Source organism: Maniola jurtina, chromosome 1 (genome assembly GCF_905333055.1).
Source record: "Maniola jurtina chromosome 1, ilManJurt1.1, whole genome shotgun sequence".
NCBI classification, from domain to species: Eukaryota; Metazoa; Arthropoda; class Insecta; order Lepidoptera; family Nymphalidae; genus Maniola; species Maniola jurtina.
In genome coordinates, this window is record NC_060029.1 from 391386 (window position 1) to 416687 (window position 25302).

General features: G+C 38.8%; 1 protein-coding gene across 1 annotated transcript in view; it reads right to left on the reverse strand.

Annotated features, from left to right (window-relative positions):
• The window catches only part of LOC123867060 (nephrin-like), a 370840-nt gene that overhangs the window by 250348 nt on the left and 95190 nt on the right, over positions 1 to 25302 (reverse strand). Inside the window, exon 4 of the mRNA XM_045908906.1 lies at positions 5681 to 5816. Coding sequence (XP_045764862.1) covers positions 5681 to 5816 — 136 coding nt within the window. The remainder of the gene's footprint in view (positions 1 to 5680; positions 5817 to 25302) is intronic.

A 25302-nucleotide genomic window follows, 5' to 3' on the forward strand; every position in this document is an offset into this window, starting at 1 on the left:
ATATTTTTATTCCGTAAAATCAATAAGTTTTCTCGAGATTTTTTAAAAACCTAATTCCCTTCGGATAAAGTCGCGGGCGGGCATATAATATAGTGGGGTTATAATTACGAGTCCACGGCACCCTCGCATTACCTAGAATCTGGGGTCACTTTTGTCAAGTTAAGAAAATATGAAAAAAAAATCGTTGAGATAAAACCGTGACGAGGCCGTCACAGTATTAATGGAACTTCGCTTCCAATGAATTAATAAAAAGGCACCTTGAAAACTTATCATTTATTTCTTTTAATTAATTACATCGCCTGTTGTAAAAAGAATATCTTAGAAAATGTAGAAGAAAAGGATTTTTGTACGAAATAATATAGTTAATTGAACACAAATAAAACATTATTTTCTCTTTGGGATTATTTTGTTTGTCTAGATATTTCAGCTTAGTTTACCTTAGACATGTATTCATTCGTTATTTTTACTTTTTAATGTAGTCATGGTATTAAAGGATAAACAATGTATTATTTTCTGATTACCTATCTCAGCAAAAATAAAATTATGTAACCTTAAATAGCTTGTAAAAATTAATGAGTGAGAATATATAGGTACTTTGAGTGAAGCTCATTTCAGACTGGCATATAATAATATATATTAGGTACAGTCCGGTCAAAATAGACATTCAAGGATACAATAATTCGCATAGAGTTAAAAATTGGTACGAATATTGGGAATACCGATATGAATAAACTGTGTAAAGTCCCAATCTTTTTCACATTTGCAAAAAATATATACTCAAGGTCAAAATTCACAAAAATGGGATCTTGGCATTTTGGCATTGGATAGAGGATCTGGGCGATGTGGCCTTTGTAAGGACTTTTTTCCTCGGCAGTCTTGCCGGTCTGATCATCTTCACTCCCGGTAACTAATTTTGTGTCGCCGGGCGCGAGGTCGACCTTCCCGGCTTCTGATTTGCTGGTTGTTTTAGATGACACTGAAACTGTCGCCATCGTCGCTTGTTGATTTTCAGAAAAGTGCTTGTCACCTAATCACCTAAAAGCCTTAACTGGCTTTTGGGTGAGAAGGAAATGAAGGATAGAATTTGGCTTTCTTATAATACGTGTTAATTTGCAAGCCGCCTTGGCAAGAAGCGAGGCCGTACCCGTATGAATTAATTATGACGCCGAACTGGCGAAGTGACGACGCAGTTTCTTGCACTCCGGCCGCCGCGCGCCGCGCCCGCCGGTCGCGGCCTGCAGATGTAATAAACACTGCAACAATTCAGACTTTCGCTAATGAATTTTAAAGTTGGACATAAATAGCGTCGCCTTCTTTACGCCGTTGCGCCGTTCGTTCGCTTTTTGTTGAATAATAAAGAAAGAAAGAATCAGAAAGTGTACAATAGTACACAACTTGAATAAATGACTTTGACTTTGACTTTAATAAACTGAAAAAGCGGTAATATCCTAGTGATTAAGACGTCAGCAATCTAATCGTGGGGTCTGGAGTTTAATCCCGCTTTTTCGGAGCTATTTACAGTTGAAACACCGCCAGGAAACCTGCCTGCCTGAGAGGTCTACATAGTGATAGAAATAGTTCTTGTCACTATGGAGTTCTCCATAATGTTCCCGAATTCGCGTGAAGTCTTCCAATCCGCATTGGCAAGCGTAGCTGACTATGGCGATTGTATAAATCTAGATGCAGCTACTAAGTGGTCATTCTACCAGCAAACAAGCTATTGATCAATACAAGTTTTATGCATGGCCGCTATTTTGGAAAATAATGAAAATGGCTGATAACTAGGAAGGCCAAGGTCTACAAAACCCTTAAGAAATTATAAAATTCCCCCTGTCGCTATCGAACCCGAGACCTCCCGCAAATAAGACCACAGCGCTCACCACTACGCCAGAGAGGTCGAAAAAAAACGTTCAACAAAGTGAATAGCTTTATTTCATGTTGTGTACAAACTACAAAGACAACTTTTGAATGGTTTAAATAACAAGGTAAAAATCCTTCCAATATTCCTTTACTTTTCGTGAAGACATACAAGGCCTTTGTATTCCAACTCGAGATAGTAGAGGATGATATCATGATAACACAATACGGTATCGAGCAGCCATAATTGAATAACGTAGAATAGAAGTAGGTATGAGTATAAAAGCAAAAACGATCGCAGTCCGTGTTCTGAAAACTGTAACAGTGAAGCTCGGAGTTTTGCAGCTAGTTTGTAATTCTTGCCGCGAACTTTATTGTTCGCCTCATTTGATACTTTAATCGTTATATTGCGTTTGAATATTAATATTCGAAGAAGCAATGATAGCCTGGTAGTTGAAATGTTGACCTGTCGACCTCCTCCTATTCGGGGCAGCTCTGCCCCGAAAAGGAGGAGGTCGATTCGAGATGGCAATCGGGGTGGGGATACCCCGCAAACCCGCACAGCCCCCGCGCCAACCCGCGTGCGGGATAACGTGCGTGCTAACTCAGTGTCTATCACAGAATGATATCACTGAGGTTGTTGGTTCTAAATCGATGTTTCACTGAGTGATATTAAAATATTGTTTGGTACAAAACAATGGGTTAAAAATGAGCTTGGTGACGGTGGCTATCATCCATTGTAAGACACTGAGTTAGGGAATCATCCCGCAGGTCGTTAACAATCCAATATCAAAAAGCATGCTGAGATAAATCAACAATTAGAGCCTCGATAGCTCAAATGTTGAGGAGCAGGCTGAATTGCGAAAGGTCGGCGGTTCAAACCCCACCCGTCGTACTATTGTCGTACCCACTCCTGGCACAAGCTTTACGCTTAATTGGAGGGGAAAGAGGAGTAGTGTTTAGCATGGCTAATAATCTTTAAAAAAAAAATTAACCAAGTGTAGCTAGTCTGTGGAGTAGTGTGGAAGCACAATGTTTGTTTTCTGGTAGAGCCCTAGATAATACTACAGTTTGGCCCCGGCCGCGCCTGGCACGCCGCCAGCCAGCGTTATCAGCCGCACGACCGCTAGTGCCAGTTAATGGCACCCCTTGATACGGTGACGAGACAAAAACTGACCCGCTTTGTACAGCTATGACGTAATCGGGTAGAAATTACAAACTTAAGGTCATATACGTAACGTGTTTTTTCTCGTGTTGAAACGGAACGGTTTTTTTAACATCATTGCATATTAAAATACTAGAGCTGATGAGACGGAAAGAAGTTAGTACAGCGCTCTTTCTTTTACATAATCATACAAATGATAGAGCCAAAAATCTCAGTGGGCGCTAACCATTTTGAGTCACCAACCAATCACAAATAAAACTATGTTTTCGAATTGAATTTCGAACTGTACCTACCCTGTACTGTTGAACAGAGCAACCGCCGAGTTTCTTGCTGGTTCTTCTCGGTGGGAACGGCATTCCGAACCAGTGGTAGATTTTTTGACGATTCAAAAGCACTTGTAAAAGTTTAATTGAATAAAAACACTTTGAATTTGAATTTGTACAGTCAAAAATTTTCCGCCCATTTTTCATTCCAAAATAGAACCACTCTCTTGTTTGCATATTTAATTAAGTGAAAACTTTTCCATCTAACTTTGTATCCTAACGTTTAACTCCACGAAAGGCACTGTAAAGTATTCTCATAACATGCAGTGTCAAATTAGAACAAAGAGTGATACACAGCAGTTATAATCTTCGCTTTTGGAATCTTAACGAAGCAGACTAAACTTTAGCTAGGAGTAGACTTAACATAGTTTTACATTCACTTAGAGTTGGAACTTTGTGACATAAACCCCAGTAACGTTGTAGGGGAGTGAAAACTTGTGCATTGTGTGCAGTAGAGATGGACTATTTCATAAATCGCATGTGAAAAATCATGTGAATATCCTTTTAATATGTAATAGCTATCTGTGCCTTACCTGTGAATATTCATGAATCAAAATCTCACTACGTTTGATAATAATTAAATTATATTTAATCATGCTTTAGTGTTTAAATGCATGGAAAGCCGTATTTTAGGTAAATATTTAGATATTTATTTGTAAGTTTTTGTATTTTTTCTCTGTATGCTATTCGGTGTACTGTGTTTGCGACGCGGTCCCAAATAAAGGAATATTTATTTATTTAAATAGAAAATCGCATCACCGCGTATTATAAAGAGAAAACCATGTAGATCAATTAAGGTAGTAAACAATCGTTTGTTGCGTTTCACGAAAACCGAATTTTCGCATTGACAATAACAAAGTGTGAAAATTCATTTTCTGAGAAAAGCAACCTGCGAAATATTGATGGTTAGTATATTTTAATTCCTAGGCAATTTAATGTGGCAAACGATTGTAAATGCGAGAATTGAAAAATCACTTTCCGTGAAAAATCACATGTGAAATCACTGTGAAGAAAAATAATAACTTTACCAAATGAAAATTATTTAATACCCATACCCTACTGTAGTATGCAGTAATTATAGCGTCCTGCCCTGCCTTGCCCCGTCCCGCCCGTCCCGCATTCTGTCCCGCATACTGTCCCTGAGTCCCGCCGCCGCGATCACATAATAACGTCTACGTTATCTTAATGAGGTTTACTTGTTTGAATTATGTTTATTGTCCCAGTAGAACGAAAAGTCACTAAATCAAAAATGGAGATTTTTCAACCCCCGACCCAAAAAGAGGGGTGTTATAAGATTGACGTGTGTATGGGTGTATCTGTCTGTGGAATCGTAGCTCCGAAACTAATGAACCGATGTTAATTTAGTTTTTTTTTTGTTTGAAAGGTGGCTTGATCGAGAGTGTATAATCTAAGAAAATCGGTTTAGCCGTTTGCAAGTTATCAGTTCTTTTCTAGTTACTGTAACCTTCACTTGTGGGGGGGGGGGGGGGGGGGGGTGTTATAAATTTTTGCACTCAAGTATTTACTGACAATCAAAGCTTAGTTAAAGCTCTCAGTCTTATCAGTATACCACTGCAACTAGTCCAAACCATAAAGATAGAATGTATAGATTAGTGGTACGAACGTTGCGTATTAGAAGAGTTATTTTTTGTAAATAGCGAGCAAACGAGCAGGCCTAAACTTAATGTTAAGTGATTACCGTCGAATATTAAGTGATTTCAACCTTTCAGGAGTTTGTTGGTCCGCCCCTTGAATAACCCCATGCCAGAACACCGCAGAATAGGGAGTTGACTCCACTTGAAAAATGGACACAACGCGCTATCGAAGTGCATCAGGCACCCAGATTGTAAGGGTTAAATTGCTTGCGGTGGCGTGCGGTTTGGTTGTAGAAAAAGAGGGTGGAATGACGTCAAACAACTCTTCAGAGCACTCGCCATTATAAAGGAGATAGAACACGCAAATAGAACATGGAACTAAAAGCTTAATTTGCAATAATCCGTTAAACCACACAAATCTGTATGACGCAACACGCAGCATGCGCTATGCAACTACTAAACATGCAGCAAAAGCCACCACGCAAGTAATATGCACCACCACCACGCTAAGAGAGCTTACGCCCCTGCGGTGCTGGATAGTTTGGGATTGTCCACAAATCGAACAGCCTACAGGGTTGAAGACTGTAGAGCATAGTAGTAATAGTATCATAGCCCAACTACAAGACGGAAGTCCGAAGTTATTATCATAACACAATCAACCAGCCTACAGGTAGTAGAGCATAGTAGGTAGTAGTATATAAGACAGCCTCAAGACGGAAGTTCCTACTATTAGTACTCACCTGTACAAGGGGATGCCCGCGTCGTCCCGGAACCAGAACACCATGTACACCTTGTCGTTGGCCGCCGTGCCCAGGTCGCACGGGAACTGCGCCACCATGCCCTCCACCGCCTGCACGTCCACCGTGCGCACGCCGGCTGCAACAATGAGTGTTCACCTTTACACAACTAATCTACTCGTATATGTATATTATGTACACTGTACAGCTATAAACAAATAGCCTAGGCAGGGTCGCTATATGCCGCATAAGAAAGCTCAGATTCACTCAGTGGGCGATGGAGAAAGCTACGCTTCTCTTGTCTCTCTCTAAAGTTTCTCTCTCAAAAGAGTTTCTCTAAGAAACGAGGCGATCCATATGAGTGTAACGTAATGAAACAACCAGGGTAACCGACATAGCTCAGCGAGTTGCGAATTTCAAGTGGCAAGGGGTAGGGTATGTTGTAGTTCAAAAACCTATAGACAATGAGGCCCCAAAGGGCTAATTTTTGTGACGTATTTATGAATTTTTAAGATGTCAAGAGTTGAAAAGTAGTTAAAATTTAAATATTGATAAACAACAAAAAATGACATATATTAGTGACGAAGTAAATCACTAAAAAAACTTTATTACACATCGACATGGGTTTAGCAATACAAAATTCAACAGACACATACAAGTATGATACAAAATTATCGAAGTTTAAGACTTTCGGAACTATCGGGTGTTGCGGGAAGTTCAAAGTTGCGACTTAAATGCGGAACGCTGTCGAGAGGCCCCTCGGGTGGCCGGCAACAATACAACAATACAATAATATGAGCGCCTCGAGGGTCCATTAGTATGCTAACGAGATACGGAAGTCGGAACTCCAGTTCGGAACCGTGAGGGTCTCGATCCCTTCAGCCAGGGCCACCATCCGTCCTGGTTTCCCCGGATTCGTCCTAGTTCGAAGGATGGACGTAGTCGTACTGTCCGGGTTTAAAAATACTAAGTTTTATTTTAACCGTAACTAGATTATAATACTGTAAGCTTTCGCTGATGCGTCTATATTAGAAGTGCATCAAGTTTTCCAAATGTTTGTCCAATCTGTTCTTCAACTGTATAACGGAGTTTGTCAAAACCACATCCTTGGGCAATTTATTCCATACTAGCTGATGCCCGCAGCTTCGCCCGCGTGGATTGGTCAGATCCCCTGCAGCATCAGGATTGAGGAGTTGGACTCCAAATTTTTTATGAAACAATGTCGCAAAGTTCCTCTATCGATTAAAAAAAGAAATGACGCAAATCGGTTCAGAAATCTCGGAGATTTCGGTGTAAATAGGTAGAAAAACACAACTCCCTTTTTGAAAGTCGGTTAAAAAAGTAGCCTATTTTACGCCCTGGTCAATCCTCTACTTGCCTGTGAAAGTCCCGTCAAAATCGGTTCAGCCGTTCCAAAGATTAGCCTTTTCAAACAGACAGACAGACAGACAGACAGACAGACAGACAGACAGACAGACAGACAAAAATTTTAAAAACGTGTGATTCAGTTATGGTATCGTTCAAATAACCATATGAGCTTAATATGAGGTAGTTATTTCGAAATTACAGACAGACACTCCAATTTTATTTATTAAGTATAGATTATGAACAACTCTGTTGGTCAGAAATGGTTTTAAATTAATAATGTATGGATATTGTTACAAAAGTTTAAGGTATTTTCAGTAATAACAAAATATACTAACCAACTTATTTTAGGTTAAAAAGAAAAGACGGAAATTATTATTTTACGCTCGAAAATCCAGCGTTTTTGAGCACCTTGTCCTAGTTTATAGATTTTATAGATGGCATCCTACCTTCAACAAACACTCGACCGAAGTTATTGGAAAACCCTCTCTAACATCTAAGTCATAAGTGTTACAATATATCCATCGCATCATTTTGTCAACTTTGTGAAGTATCCATTCAAATATGATCCTTAAATTTAAATGCGTAAGAGTTTAAAATAGTTGTGTTGTAACCAGAATTTCTTTATTTCTATTATAGCACTTAAACTCTAGAACAATAGTTAGGAAGTTAATTCAAATACATTTTCTTTGCTCTAAATAGTCCTTGAAAAGGAAAATTGAAATCGTAGATCCATACTAATGTGCAAATGTGTCTGTTTTTCTGTTAGCTTTTTACGGTTATGCTGAAACCTGATGCTGAAAGGCATGTTTTGTACTTAACATCAAAGAAAACTATTGATTTATATGTATCTACTCTTTTCAATGTTATTTTTCCCCCATCGATTTGAATCAAATATTCATTTGATTTAAAACAATTTTGGTTCATGTGCGCAACTTTTCGCAAAGGCGGGTCCAAGACCCGATTATTTTTAGCATGGGATTAGCTTACATCCCGGGAAAGGACATAGGCTACTTTTTATCCCGAAACGTCAAAGACTTCCCACGGGATTTTTTAGACTCATCCGTTTAACTGTTTTTGACGAAAGGTTTAGAGATAGTTTGCATCACGGAGATAAACATAGGCTGTTTTAATCGTCGAAAACAGAAAATCAAAGAATTTGCGGATTTTAAAATCCGAAATCCACGCGGGCAAAATCACAGGCTTCATCTAGTATTATAATTGAATTCAATAATGAGCGGCCTGTACAAATGTTATTAGATTGTTAGATAGTAATTGATTTTGAAATCAAATTAATATCAATAGAAGAGCAGGATATACACGTGCGACAAAATAGTCTTAGAAAATTTTAAAAAACGAAATAAGTATCACAGTTTTATTCTAACCGAATTTGATAATGGGGCGTGAGTGTCACTGGGTATATAAAATTCTTAAAAATTCTTATAAAGTCAATATGGCAAATTCTTAAACACTTTGATGTGCGAGCTGAAAGATATGCAGTTTTTCGATTTTTGCTTTAAATTTTAAGGTATATTTAAAACTTTAAAATTATTAAAATAAAAGCCTTTCAGTTATGACAGCCCATAGAGTGCGTAATTAGCTTAACTTTACTTCCTTCGGCTTGACTTTTGTTTTATCTGATGCAATTTAGCCCTTAACTGTGATCTTACTTGGTGGCAAGTCGAAATGGAAGGAATGAACTACCTTGATAGGTGTATGACATAAACCCCGTATCCCTTATCGGCTTCTACGGGGCATTGTACCGGAACGCTAAATCGTTTGGCGATACGGTTTTGCCTGTAGGGTACTAGCCACACCCACCATACCAGAACACAATTCTTGAACTCTGCTTTCTCGAATTGAATTCGGCTTTCTTCGGATTCTTGATTTGACTGGAATATTTTTTAGTTAGACTGTCTTGTTGCAGGTGTGTAGGATTATAATAGCAGCAAAAGGAAAGGGCGTGGCACTGGCAAGGATTAGCGTGTGAATCGGACGGATGGCAACTCATGATTAATATTAGTATACTTACATAAATTAGGAGCACTAAGTCGCACCTTAGTATTTGTGCACAATTAGGCTTTAACTGGATTCCGCTATAATATTGTAGACTTCTTGGATTTAGCTAAATCCATCGAACCTGGATTTTTCAGGATTACCTATTCCCGGATACTTATGCTTAGGTTAAGTTTTTTTGTTATATGAAAATCTCATTTAATTTTATTTTTCTCTCTCATTTAATTTTATAGTACTTACTTGTTAACTTGTTTAATTTTGTGGGGCGATACAATGTTTTGGACGTTGATTCGTCGACGGCCTCCATCCACACTGTGCTTACTCGCTTCGTCAATTTGACGGGCATTATTGCCATATTTAATACCCTTTTTTATGAGCAAAATCCATCATGGATACAACCGGCCACGGGGGAGTACAGACAGCACAGTGGTTCTGTTGGGCCCCTACCGAATAAACATCTCACGAAATTCCATCCCACCGCTGTCGCTGGAGCGCAAAGGGCCGACAACACCTCGTTACTCCGCCAGCGGATGTCCGCCTCAGCAGACACACCACTGCACGGCTCTAACTCTAACGGCTCTAACGACGTTCTAATTCTAACGGCTCTAACGGCTCTAATGACTCTAACCAACCACAGCAAGCCAACCAACCCGAGAACCACAGTGTGAGCGACGGACCGCCCCACATTATCATTAACTATCAGGCTCCAAACACTGCTCACTCGCATCGCCAATTTGACGGGCATTAATGCCATATTTAATACCCCACATTAACGTTAACATGTTCCCAATTTCATTATTCATTCATTTCAATATCGGAAACTCGCTAACATGATGAATTAATTAACATTAAATAATTAACTTATTGATATTTGTTACGGTATCGAGATAAAATTCGAAGAAAAATCCGACTGATATCTTCAGCCGTTGTTTTTTTTTTTTATTTATTTTTTCAAAACTTACATCTAGCATTACAGGATTAGATCAGTCACTCACTTTTTCCTTTATAAATATATTAGCTGATGCCCGCGACTTCATCCGCGTGGATTTAAGTTTTTAAAATCCCATGTGAAATCGTTCTTTTCCAGGATAATCACACTTCAAAGGTGGTCCCATATTTTGGTGAAGATCTGATGAATATCTTCGAAGATAGCGAGATAAGAGTAAATTGCTCACAATCAGTGTAATATCTTAGTAAACAGTATTGTAACTAGGCATAGCATATTTTTACCCTTTTTAGGGTAAAACTTTAGCAAACTTTGAATGTCGTATAAAGCCAAAAAAATAAGTTACAAACTTACAATCTTCTAGCTTTAAAAATGACGTAATTTCCATGCAAACTTTCATCCCCTATTGCAGCCCTTTACAGACCTTTTTTCGCATAAAAAAATAGCCTATGTCCTTTCTCAGGCTCTAGATTCTCTGTACCTTTAATTTAAATCGGTTCAGTTCATACGTGATTTCGTAACACACAGGCAGACACTTTCGCATTTATAATATTAAGTAAGTATTAAGAATATTCTCTGTTGAAAATTATGGAAATAATTGGACTAAACGCATCGGAATTCGAAATATTGAACGCGTAAAATTTTCAATGTTTTGATAAATTTGCCGAAGGACGACTGTCCGTTGACGTCGTTCAATTTGACTGCCTGTTATCATGTTATTATGGGGAATTATCGAGCTGCCTTGTTGTGAATTCTGGAACAATTATTTTATTGAAATGATATTATATTTATTTCCGTGTCGACTGCTTATTATTACACGACTGCACAAAAAAAGGAGTGTTATATTTTCAGGGTACATGTATTGTATGTATGTTTATGAATTTCTTTATTCTACTGAATAGATTTGTCTGTTTCGATGGAGTATCATCAGAATCCATGCTAATATTAAAAATGCGAAGTGTGTCTGTATGACAAACAGATGGTTAAACAAAACTGTGGCTAAACTGTTGAGTTTAACCGATTTATATGAAAGGTACAGAGGTAGCTTGCGTCCGGGAACTTTTTATCCTGGAAAAGCTAAGAATTGCCACGGGATTTTAGTAAAAACTTAAATCCACGCTGACGAAGTCGCGGGCAACATCTATAATTAAAAAAAAAAACTAAAATAGCAGATGAATGGCGCCATTTTCAGATGTAATTTTTTTCCTTTTTATTATGTCGTTTTTTGGCAGGGCAATCGTGTTTTCAATTTTTTTAATTTTTTAAGTAAGACTTGATTTCATATTTATATTTGCATGTGGAGTCCCGTATATATTTTCATGTGTAAGTATATTAAGAAATTCATCCTCAGTAAGTACACAAGTCCTTAGATTAAATATTAAAATGGTTTGCCCTTTGCAGAAAACGTCCTACGCGCTGTACACCGTATTTTCTCTAATGTGAATCAAAATCCAGGCTTCCTAAAATAACTTTACCTACATACATTATACCGTCTATTAGCTGTTGTTCGTTTGGATGAATGTACATTTTTATACAAAATCCTGTACAAAATCTTTTATCTACCTGAATAAAAAGTACCTAAGGGCTGTAAAAAGAGAACAGATAAACTTTTGCCTTTTAATATTATAAATAAATGATGATAATCAATGGAATTTAACTAAGAATTATTAGTATAGGCATTTAAATTTTTGTAAGGTATTTTTTATAAATTCTTCACTAAATATCACTACTACCTACGTAATTTCTAATTTCAGCTTGATAAAGATCTTAATCCTAGATGGACGATTAAAAGTTAACCTTTGATTCCGAATAAAGTAGGAAAGTAGAAATAATAACAAAAAAAAATAGGTAGGTAATACGAAGTAATATAATAAGTCTAATATGGTAGGTAAGTATATAGAATTTCAGAATACCGACGGAAAGGTCTTTACAAATAATGGCGAAGACAGTAGTTATGTATTTTGTGCTATTTTGTGATTACTAAATATACCAAATGTACGAAACATCAAAGGTTTATTTGATGGTAGAACATGCATTGCAGCTACTTCGAGCCATCACTCAAATTACACATGCATTTCCACTCGTCTTTGTCCGGTTCTCACTTCAATTAGCAAATGGAGTGACAACACCGCGTACGCCTTTTATTACCCCCGACCGACATCACAGTCGATTTCCCACCTCGCAACAATTTGGCATGCATTGCTGGATTTACATGGCCCCAATCACACAATGCGCCAGTCAAAGTGGTTAATGTATGCCGCGTATTGGAGGTCACACATAAATGCAGTTCAAATTCAAAATTGGTTTCATGGATGACTCATGAATAATTATTGAATGAGGTTTATCATAGAATTACCTAATCATTGTTGTTGTGTTGTGTAATTTTCGAATTTCTTTATGTTGACGATCCCTGACCCGTATAAATAGGGGGTTTCGGGTTCATAATATATTTTTAAACTAGTTGATTCGCCTTGGTTTCGCTTGCGTGAAAGTTCTAGGTCAGATTGTAAGCTTTGTATGTTAGGGTGTTAGGGTCTCCTCTCAGAATGAGAGGGGGTTGACCATAATCTACGTGTACCACGCTGGTCTGATGATGATGTCTGTAATAATCGCGAAATATTAATAGAAACCAATTAGATAATTAACTATTCATTCTCCAATACAAGAAACTATTTTGGCATTCCGATTGCAATAAGTCTACTCAAAGTCAGCAGTCGACTTACGTCGTACATTCACTGGAGTGACTGGAGACTTGGTGATTCAGGTCGTGTTTATGGAGCAATGAATGTCGAAATGCAACAGTGAATTGTCGACAAGGAGAGGTAATTAAAGTCTCTCGAATGTATGTTACATGTTATGGTCTCTGTGTTACTAATTGACATCGTAACGCTGAAAGACTATGTGAAATTCAAGTTGATGTAAATTGCAATTTGAACATGTAGTGCTTTGAATGCTATTTATAATTTGTCATAGAACATAGAAATACGATCATCATCATCATCACTATCAACAGATAGACGTCCACAGCTGGACATACTTAGGTCTCTTGTAGAGACTTCCACACACTACAGTTTTGCGCCGCCTGAATCCAGCGGCTCTTTGCGACTCGTTTGGCGTCATTAATTCACCTAGTGATCTAGGTTCTAGTATCTTGGGAGCCCCAACATCTAACTGCCCTTTTTTTTTTTTTTTTTTTTTTTCTTCGGGGGAGGGAAAATCCCTACGGACTTCTGCCGGCTGGCAGGGTGTGTCCGACTTGCACGGACTAAAATAACCTCCCCATGTCGTCCAAGGTGAGCACGGAACTGCGTGGCATTACTTCGTGCTGACCTCCCAAATCTCGGTCTTCCTCTTTTCTTCTTTTTCCCTCTCTTCTCTTCTAATCATTATAGCTCTCAGCATTTGGCTGTATCGCTGCCAGGCGTCTTCGCTCGACAGCATGCGCGGTATAAGGTTTCGGGCATTCACACCCTCCGCGTCGGTCGATCCTAGCGCATCTACTCTTAGGTTAGCACAACCCGGACATTCAAAAATTGCGTGTCTCGGGGTGTCTTCCTCTCCGCAGAAGTAGCACCCTTCGCTCGGTGCTTTCTTAATTGCGTAGAGGTAGGTGTTAAACACCCCGTGACCGCTCAGAGCCTGCGTTAGCCACCGATCTACTTCTCCATACTTTCTCTTGTGCCACTTTTTTAGGTCTGTAATCAGTTCCCTTGTCCAGGCCCCCTTCCCTAATCCTGTCCATTCGCTTTGCCATTCCGTCAGGGTACTCTCCCGGACTTCTGCAGGCGTCTGTTCCTTGCTCATAAATAGCTTCGCACGCTCCTTTACCAGCTTGGCTATAGGAACCAGCCCTGCTATTACCAGAACGGCGTCAGTGGAAACCGTTCTATATGCTCCGCAGATGCCTATTGCCAATCGCCTTTGAACAGCTTCCAGCTTTTTGCGGTAGAGTTCCACTTTCATAGCCCCTTCAAAGATTGGCGCCCCGTACAGTATGACGGAGTGTGCAACTGATGCCAGCACCCTCCTCTTGCTAGCTCTGGGACCTCCTTTTGTTGGCATTAGCCTGTATAGGGCTTCCGTGAGCTTCTGCGCTTTATTAGCTACCTCCTCAATGTGCTTCTTGAAGTTGAGGCTTTTGTCGAGCCATACTCCCAGATACTTCACGTGATCCTTCGGAGTTACTATCGCTCCTTGAATTTTGAATTCTATAGGATCTAGCCTCCGCCTTCCACTAAATACAGTCGCCTCCGTTTTCTCTGGTGCAAGCGCCAACTGCTTTCTTTGCATCCAGCAACTTATTCGCTCGAGCACCCTGTTTGCCCTGATCATGAGGGAAGCCTCAGTTTTAGCCACCACTACGAGAGCTAAATCATCAGCAAAGCCCACCAGTTGGATGCCCTCCTCTTGTTTCGAAACTGCCCTGTCCATAGCAATTTCAGCTCCGCAACCCGTTTAACTATGTCGATTACTCTGGTCCTCCTACGGATAAGTATCCTCATTTCGGATTTGAGCATGAAATAAAGTTGTTACTTGAATCGATTTTCCGAAAACTCTATTGGAAAGTAGCGTCCCAATTTTCATCTTCTAATACCTCCTACAGATTAAAAACACAACGAAATTGCGGAATTGAGAGCCCACTCAAAATGAAAACCGCAGTATAGCTTCTGTCAGAGCAATGGCTCTACAATTACTGGCACGATTTCGCTATTGTTTCCAACGACTACGTGCAATCGAAACCTTTTATCCCCATTGAATAGAGAAGCTCTTGAAATCTTCCTTTTGTAATGAAATCATAAGCGATGATAGCCTTGTGGGCACCACTAACCTTTCAGAGTTACCTATTTATTTATTTTTATTTTCATGTACCAAAATTGTAGTTACAAGGTTATCTAAACAGAGAATTCTTCCAGCTTCCCATTCAAGGTTGTAAGTAAAATGTACTAATAAGTGGAATAGGTATTATAATTATAAAAGAATACAAGAATTCATATTCTTAATTAATATAATGTATAAACAATACACTACATAAATATCTTATTAATAAATATCTAAATAAATAAAATACTTAGAGATAAGTATATACAATAATGAAATTATAATATTAGTTAGAGTGAAAGAAAACATCGTGAGGAAACCTGCATGCCTGATAAAACTGAGAATTCTCTATAATATTACCAATAGTGTGTGAAGTCTGCCAATCCGCATTTGACCAGCGTGGTAGACTAGGACCAAGCCCTTCTCATTCTGAGAGGAGACCAGTGCTCAGTACTGAGCCGGCAGTGGGTTGATGATGAAAAGGAACTCATAAGGTGGTTCTAGTTTCAGCTAAGAGATCAAAATGACCGTGACTTTTTAAATGGCTTGAAGAAAATTTTCCCGAATAGTTTTTTTTTAAATAAAAATAGCGAGCTAATGAGTAGGTGATTCACCTATAAATGTTAAGTGATAACCGCCGCCCATGAAGATTTGCAGTACCGAAGGAACTGCCAACGCGTTGCCGGCTTTTCAGGAATTAGTTGGAGATGAGCGTTAGATAAGTATTTTCATGAAACTAAAATGAAATTAAAACGTTTTAATAGAAAATGCAACTTTTTAGTTAATCCGAAATACCTCTGGCACGGAAATATTTACACTGTTTCATCTCGGAAAAAGTTCGAGTGCGAGTATGCACAAAAAAAAAACAATGGCTTTCATTGGATCCCGATGCTCCTGAATTTCGAATGGCGATTGTGTTTTACGGAAAGAATTGGAATCCAATATTATGATAGGCATTTTATTCCGGCAAATTTTCCGGAATTTATCAGAAGAGATGTCTGTTAGCATTGCGCGTCGCTCGTAAAGAGTTCATTTTGTTGATTGGCGCCTGCAACTTTTCAGAAAATCCGTAAATATTTTTCAATTCACGTCACGGAATCCAAATCTCAGAAATGAATGGATGAAAAGTGAAGTGAATAGAATCTACTGAATGATACAACATCATCATGATCAACCCATCACCGACCCACTACTGAGCACGGATCTCCTCTCAGAATGAGAACGGTCCAGGCCTTAATCTGACACGCTGGCCAAGTGCGAATTCGCAGACTTCACACACCTTTGAGAACATTATGGAGAACTCTAAGGCATGCAGGTTTCTTCACTATGTTTTCCATCACCGTTAAAGCAAGTGATATTTAATTGCTTAAAACGCACGTAACTCCGAAAAATTTTGAAATGCGTTCCTGGGATTGAATTCTTGACCTCCCGAATAGTAAGAAAAGAAAGAAAGAAAACTTTTTTTATTAGGTCACTGTAACACTACAATGTATCTTAAAACTAATCGAGTTATACTACATAATATTATACTTATGAGCTAAAATGTACTAAAATGAATGTGTCACATGTGTGTAGTAGAGTCAAGTCTTGATGATTAGGCTATCACCCTCTGAGGGATATTATTAACCAAAAAAAAATTGGTTGTCCGTAAGTCGGTTTACTGACGATAGTTGAACGTGACAACAAAGGCCGATTGTGCTTCTTTGTCGCTCGTTCCGCGCTCTCGCTTGCACTTCAAGCCTTACATGGAACGCCTCAGAGCTCGCTCTAAAGCGTTCCATGCGGCGTTACCTCGGTAACGCCGCATGAGTCATGTTTTTTCGTGCGTGCAGCCGGCTCTATCGAATTATAAGACGTTGTCACGTCAAAAATGATTCCCCACCGTCATGTGAATGATGTGAGTTATACAACGCAAAGAGAAAAGGCATGGAGTGACTTACTAGCTTTGAACTATCCATCATGTCACAACACACATCATCAAATTGCAAGATTACTTGTGTGTATCACAGCTGAAATCCACATTCGCAGCTTTACTGAAACTCGCAATTTCCATCCGCAATAGTGCAGAGACGTAGAGGCATTAGATCTGGGCAGCTCCTAACATACGTGATTACGTAGCGAGAAACTACGCCACGAGGTTATATTCGGTATGCAAAAGAGCATGTAAAGTTACTTTGAATAAACGTTATTTCGTATTCGTTATCCAATGAAAATTTATATCAGGAAACGTAAAACGGCCAAGTGTGAGTCAGTCTAGTGTACTCAGGTTTTTGCACCTTGGAATGATATGTTAATTGTGTTATGGTGGTGATATTACGTAAACTTAAAACTAAGGCTGAATCTGGTACAAAATCCATAAGATATGAAAGCTCTTTTCCCACCAAATAAGGAGACGTGTCGTTACTTAAACTTAAAACTAGCTACGAAGGTTCCAAACGCGCCCAAATCTGAGAAGAGCCCACAACAAATTGAGTCCTAGATAAGAACCTACAGTCATAGTTCTCAATGAAAGAGCAAATCTAAGATGGGTTTAGATTTCATGGTAAAAAAACCAAAATCAATTGCCACCCGTATCTCCTTTCAATATAAACATTCTGATATCAGGGCTGTCACACAATAAAGTCATGTAATCGATGAAATAAATGCTTTTGACCTGAATATGTTGACGAGGCTTATTAATACTTTGAACGCGGCTTATCATGTCGTTTAATATGACAAGTATAAATAATATTATCACGATATTGTGACGACGAATGTATTGTCATCACAATGTTGAAATATTGAGTTGTGAATCACGGTCACTTTATTTTTTACTTTGTACGGCATTTAAATGATAATCATCATCATGACCTGAGAACGGGTCTCTTCTTAGATTGAGAAGGGGTTAGGCTATTGTCCACCACGCTGGTCAAGTCTGCCAATCCACATTTGGAGCATGCCTGGTAGTTCTCCACAATGTTCTCAAAGGTTAGTAAAGCCTATTAATCCGCACTGGACCAGCGTGGCGGACTATGGCTTAAGCCCTTCTCACTCTTAGAGGAGTCCCGTGCTCAGTAGTGTACCGGTGATGGGTTGATGACGAAGGTGAACATAAGTATAATCATTCATTACCTTCCTTTACGCGATATCACACTAAATCGAATCGCGGGCAAGCAATAAATTACGAAGCGAAATCCGCCATCATTAAGCAGTAGAGGCTGAACTGCGGTGTTTCTTTAACTGGATTATGAATATTAATTACCAACCCACCCGCTTAGGCAAAGAGCTGGCGGACGATTTATCGTAGGCCGTAGCGATGGAATATTTGATTATTTTTTTGAGGTAAATTATTAGCCTTTGACTTGGATAAAAAAGCAACATTTTAGTGTAATGTACCTGATATATATACTTTATACCCTATTTTAGAGCCGAGAAACTATGTAATGCTAGTGGCATGTTTACCAGGTCAGGACTGATGGCTTTCAAGCGATCATCTCTAAGAACAAGGCCAGCGCCTTCATAAGAGTAACAACAGAATTCTGGATGCCATTAGAGATAAAATAGGCCACCTAATAAAAATTATTATTAAGCATTTGGCTTTGCATTGGTTGGCTGTGACCACCGGGCGCCTAGAATTATCATGGTACTAACATAATATTGTAAGGAAATATTGTTACAGTTAAAAAAAATTTAACCTAATTCTATGGACCTACTTTACTTTACTTTTCCTTGTCTGAGCTAAAAGATTATTTGTTAATTATAAGTGCATCACAACGACTTATAGAATTATAGATCGATGGCACGGTTCACGATAGTTAGGACACTTGTAACGAAATATGGAGGTTTCGCTTACACTGGCAGGCGTTAAAGGTCGCTTTCATATTTGACGCAAGGTAGGCCATGAAACGACTAAGTATCTTGGATTTCACGTCACCCGTTAGTATAAGATTTATTATATGTCGATTCAGGATCAAAACTGAGACTCTCCTCACTCTAGTTCACTATGTCGATGGCGAAAACTCGTCACCTGCTCTCAGACTATGTTCACCTCGTACCCCACGCCGCCTCTCCGTCACCTCGCGGACAAACAAAGCAGATGCCTCAATTGTTTGTCCCGCCTCTTCACAAACATCCGAGGGTGCGGCAGGGCGCAAATCTCGCGTCTATCTAACGTGAATGCTCAGTGATGCTCAGTAAATACTCCAATTGTGCTAATTGCTTTGATTTATTATAGGACAAGTATACTAAAATCCCATCGAAAAATAAAGCAATACTATTCCACTCTCTGCTTCGGTGGCAAGGAATGTGCTCAGTTGTTTTTTTTTATTATTCATTAGCTATAAGGCAAGCAATCACACCTGAATGCAAAGTGATGATGTGGCCTAAGATAAGACGCGTTTGCCTAGAAGATGCCTATTCACTTCACTTCCCTTTTGTTTTAAGGACACCCGGATTGTAATCGGTAGGAAACACACATCGCGGGAGATTATTCCAAACCTCAGAGCCATGCGTATGAGGAATGATAAAGCAAAACGTTTTATGCGTGTAGATGGAATGTCGACGACATAAGGATGGAACCTCGCCCAACGCGATGGTGGCAAAATTCCTAGAAGTGGTGCTAGGTCATTCAACCGACACAATTAGCCTGCAATAATCCCAGCAAATCCATCAACAAAGACTATCCCGTTACCAGATAAACCACTCCATTCAGCTGCCGGGTAATAAATCATCATTTACATATATCACGACTCAAGAGGCAGACAGTAACGGTTATTGATTGCGAGCCACATACAGCTCGAGCACAAAGAGCTTACGCACTGACGCGATAGAGCACGTGTCCTTGTTTCCGGACAAAAGGACCATGAAGGGTCCGCAATTAGGTCAGATAGATAGATTTACCTTAAGACTTGTTAGGATTGCTATACACACAGTCGGCTTGGCGCAGCGGGCGGTAGAAACGGATATATTATATACCTTGTTCACTAAATCGAATTAACATCGGGTGCTCTCTCTTGCACAATCATTGTATGGAAGTGAAATGGATGCTCTATGATAGTTATCATTTCCTGAAGGGATGCGTGCTTGGTTTGAAGGTTTGCCTGCACGTACACATATTCGGTTCGACTTCAACCCGCTCAGTCGGGCGAGGAATCAACAGTATAACTTCTCAAGAGATTTTCAGGATGTCAAGCGGATTCCGCTCTAGTAGTATCTACACCTATTATTTGGTGCAAATAAATAATTTAAAAAAATCCAGATGGTTTTGCCCACCGGGCGAAGTTAATATATTGGGTCAATTTTCTTGTTAAACAAAAACTGCCGAATCGAATTTGGTGACTCGAGTGTGTGTATAGCAACCCTTTGAAAATAACGTTTTAAAAAAGATGCAATAAAAAAACGTGAAGCTTAATCGTCTGGGAGTGGACTGAAATCTGAAAGGTTGACGAGGCGAAGCGGAGCGGAGACGTCGAAAATCAGATGAATTTATAATTAACTAGATGATGCCCGCGACTTCGTCCGCGTGGATTTAGGTTTTTAAAGATCCCGTGGGAACTGTTTGATTTTCCGGGATAAAAATCCCTACTCCTATGTCAATTACAGGGACTCAAGCTACCTCGGTACCAAATTTCATACAAATCGGTTCAGCGGATGGGTTTTTGGGAATCCCGTGGGAACCCTTTGATTTTGCGGGATAAAAAGTAGCCTATGTTCCTCCCCGGGATATAAGCTAACCCTGTTCCAAATTTTGTCAGAATCGGTTAAACTGTTGAGCCGTGAAAAGGTAGCAGGCTGACAGACAGACAGACAGACAGACACACTTTCGCATTTATAATATTAGTATGGAAGTATGGATATGGAAGTATGGAAGTATGGATGATGAGAATTTTTTATCACGTCATTTCTTAATCATCCCATTGGTCGAAGCACACCAGCTATGCTGCGCTATTTCTCTCGCTAAGTAACCTATAGTAAAGAAAAATTATGCAAGGACAAAGTTTTTCTCAGTATGGTTAAAACGCTAAAGCATAGAGGGCCCTCACGCACTACGCGATAGCGCACGAATGTCCTTGTTCCCGGACAAAAGAGTGCCACCGAGTATCGGTAATTAGGTCAGGATATGGAGTTTAGTGACCTCTTTAGAGCTACGGTTCTATTCGCCTTGACCCCGGTAAGCATGAAAGCCCAGCTCACTCCAAAAATATGAATCAATCGAATGAATCAGACTGTATAAGCAAAAACGAGTAGCAGCCCGCAAAAATTGTGTTTGGAATGTTTCATCTTGTACTTATTAGGTATAGTATGTTCACTAACATAGTGTCGATGCACCCGCAGGCAGTCTTAACATTTTGCTTTCATTTTTCTATTTGTACTATGTTTGTTAAGTTAATGTTTTTCTATTTTAAGAATAATAATAGATTACTGTTTTATCATATGGTTATTGCTATAATATACGAATATAAAAATAATAAACAAAAATTAGCTAGCAAAGAGAGTTTAATGAAAAATATGATGCCAAATTCACCTGCAGGTGTACACCCCACGCGGCATACAGTCCGACAAGGTTCTTTTGGCACATGGCCAAAATCGGAACTAAAGCCACCATCTAGAGAAGTGCACCCCCACTCAAGTGCCAAAAGAGCCTTGTCAGATTGTACTTTTTTTAATAAAGAATATTAGCTATACTAACCATGACTAATACTCCCCTTTCCCCTCCAATTAAGCGTCAAGCTTGTGCCAGGAGTGGGTACGACAATAGTGCAACGGGTGGGGTTTGAACCGCCGACCTTTCGCAATTCAATCCGCTCCTCAACCGTTGAGCTATCGAGGCTCTATACTTTAAAGTAGCGGCAGCGATTTTGACAATTTACGGCACGTGCCAAGCGGCGCAGAACAAAGGCGACCGTGTCTAAGCGAACAGACTTTAGTACATAGAGATTGTTACTTGTTAGTAACAAGTCCATAAATATTCACAAAAGAAGCGACAAAACAAAGGAAAGTAAAGCAAGGTCCGTCCACCGGACGTGCGGCACAGCTCTTTGATCATTTGCGCATATCGGTCTATCAACGTGATTGACATGCGGCTCGAAGGAAAAATATGGCTTTCAAGCCTTTATTAAGATTGATGGCGCGGCCCCCGCCTTAGATTACTATCGGGTGCTTTTAGCGTGTAATGATCGGTGTCTATTTCACGATTACTTTGAGCGGCATGTAGTTAAAGCAAACGAAAATAACAGCAGTTTATTCAACTATTTTGCATTTATATAGTTTTATAGTCAACATCCCATCGCCAGCTCCGTGCACGGTGTTCTCTCAGAATGAGAAGCTGTTAGACACTGAGTTAGCGAATCACCTAGCTGTAGTGAACGTCAAACCCGTGACCCCTAGACGAGGGAGCGCGGATGTCAACCACTAGGCCTACAAACACAAAGCCTTTTGACAAAGGTTGGAATCCCATGAATAATAATAAAGGAAGTAAAAGACAAAGCGGGCCGGAAGTGTACCCATCGTCGACTAGACGTCCGTGGCGACTGGCATTCGCTTTGATCCTTTTTAGGGTTCCGTACCTCAAAAGAAAAAAAGGAACATTATAGGGTCACTTCTTTGCCCGTCTGTCTGTCTGTCAAGGCTCAAGTTCCTTTTTGTCAGAAACTCATATAAAAGTATCAGGGTGACATTAATATAAAATTTAAGCTTCAAAGTCAATCACATTAGATGATTTAGGGTTTTAAAAATCCCGTTAGAACTCTCTGATTTTCCGAGACCAAAAGTAGCTTATGTCCGTCTCTCAGATGTAAGCTAATTCAGTACCAAACATCAAAGGCCGTGAAAACCTAGCAGATAGACTGACACTTTCAAATAAAGAAGTATTCTTTCTTTCTTTCTTTCGCATTTATATAGCATCAGTACTATGGATAAAAAATATTTTTGTTTAATTATAATTTTCCGAGACCAAAAGTATCATAAGCTACTTTTGGTCTCGGAAGCATAAGGTACTTTTGGTCCATCCCTGAGAGGTAAACTAATTCTGTACCAAACATCAAAATGGGTTTAACAAAAGGGCCGTGAAAAGCTTAGCAGATAGATGGTGACACGTTCAAAGAAATAAGTTTTCTTTCTTTCCTTCTTTCCTTCTTATAATATCATCAGTATAGACAAAAATACATTTTTTTAATACAAAGTTATGTATATAGTTGGGAGATAGTTGATGCAACTAAGTGATTACTCTTTCTTCCAAGATACGGGACCAACGGTTCGCGAGTCCGACTCGCACTTGGCGGGTTTTCCAGCAGTCTATCAATTTGATTGACACGACTGGGGGGAAGGAGAAATATGGCTTTCAATCCTTTATTAGGATTGATGGGCCTCGCCTTGGATCACAATCGCGGCTGCTTTTAGCATGTAATGATGCGGTGTCTATATTTAGATTGACGCGATTATACTGATCGGTTTCCCCATTATTTTCTTGGAGATATATTTCTTTATTCCTGAATCACTTTTGATTTATTTTTCTTTATTCTGGCCCAAAAAATTAATGTTTTCAGCGTAGTGAGTTTCTTTATTCCACCAAACTTCTAAATGCCTCAATATATTTTGATGTATAGGGTATAATTAGAATTCTTATATCATTCCAAGTAACACTAGCTATAATTTTATTGAAATAAATCAATATAGCTGCCGCTGTATTCTAAGGTATTTCTATGGCTGTAGGCATGGCTTCCGAACTAGTGGCATTTGACGATCCAAAAGTACTTGTAAAAGATAAGTGGATAATAAATATTTTAATTTTTATTTACTTTATTTTCACTTACTTACAATTATTAAATTTTTTACTTACAATTATTGAGTTCGTGTTTTGGTAGGGCAGTCGTGATTTTAATTTATTCAATACCTACCACTTGTTTATAACTTCAACTTTCGTTTCAAGTTATTTTATTGCTGGAAAATCATCTTATGTTTATAGCAACCCACGGATTTAGAGTAAGCTCCTAAAACTTATATTGAATATTGAGATAAATTGTTGGTCCGAAAGTAAATCGATTGGTATGATAAAAGTCTAAATTTAGAAAAACATAGGGATTTTAACAAAGAAAATCTATTCCAAATAGATTTTTAGGCTGTTTTTCCTCTTTACAATAAAAACGACGTAAAAATAAAAATCAACAAGCGAGCCGCGAAAATTATCGCGGCTCTAAATCAATCATGTACCGCGCTAATAAATACAATTTCACAAAACTGCGCCGACAGAAAGCCAATAAAAGGTCCGCATTCAACAGTGACAAATTTCAATTAAGAGGAAAGCCAATGCGAATGACATAGACGATTTCACCTTCAAACTAGCAATTTTGACATGTCATGACCCTCTATTGACAATTAATCAAGCAGACATTTCAATCTGCGAAATTTACGCGGACTTTTAGTATTTTGACGTAGGAGGGTAAAAGATCCAGTAAATGAACGAATAAGGACTACCCTGACATTGACCTAAAATTAAGGTATTATGAGAATCGTTCTATATATAATTTTTATATTTTGTGTGTCTGTACACAGTAGGTATACACTCTTAAATTATTTAAATATCAAAAAATCAAATAAAATGCGTGGTATTAATTATTATAAATTATTTTATTTAACAAAAGGATAAATTGCCAGTAAATGAACTGGGAATTTCAGTGAATGAACGAACTCTATCTAGTGCATAAACTCTTGATTCCTATTAATAAATAAATTCTTAAATATATTTTCGGCTTGGAATTCAAAAAAAATTGTCAGATTTTCACAGTTTTTGACTTATTGTATATTTTTTCTACATTTTGCGCGATAAATCAAAAACTATTTTACATAATAATAATAAATAAAACCTGTTTTAGAATGTATAATAGAGCCCTTTCTGTATAATAGAGAAAATGAAACTTAATGCCCATGTTGCACCCAAGTCGCTGGAAGTGCAACATCAGCTGCTGAATGTTTTGAGAGTAGTGAGAACAATATACCGTAACACATGTTATCAGATTTGTTCCTTTGAGCCGAGAAGCCACATGTTCTGATGCTTTTTAGACAATCTAAGATCTCTCATTAAGTGGTCCAAAGCATTTTGATTGAATAGTCTAAGTTGAGATGTAAAAGTCACTACATCGTCACTACCTTCTGAAAGTTCTTGAAGTAGATTGGAGGTACTGGGTTGGGACTGAGGTACAGATTTATCACCAGAAGTCAGAATCGTTCTAATTGTAGACTGCAAGTTACAATAGAGTCGCTTGGAACAATTTTTTTGCTGTTTCTTCTGGTTATATTCACAATGCAGAAATAATAATCATCATGGTGTTTAGATGGTTCGCGCCAAATTATAATACTTTTTTTTAGTAAAAGTAGGGTCTATTCTTATTTGCTCATAAACGCAATGAGGAAATACAGCTTCCACATATAAAAATTTGGAGTCCAGGCCTTGCTGTTAGCTGCTAATGGGTTCTCAAAGTAGCCCGAGTATGCTTGTTTTACAAAG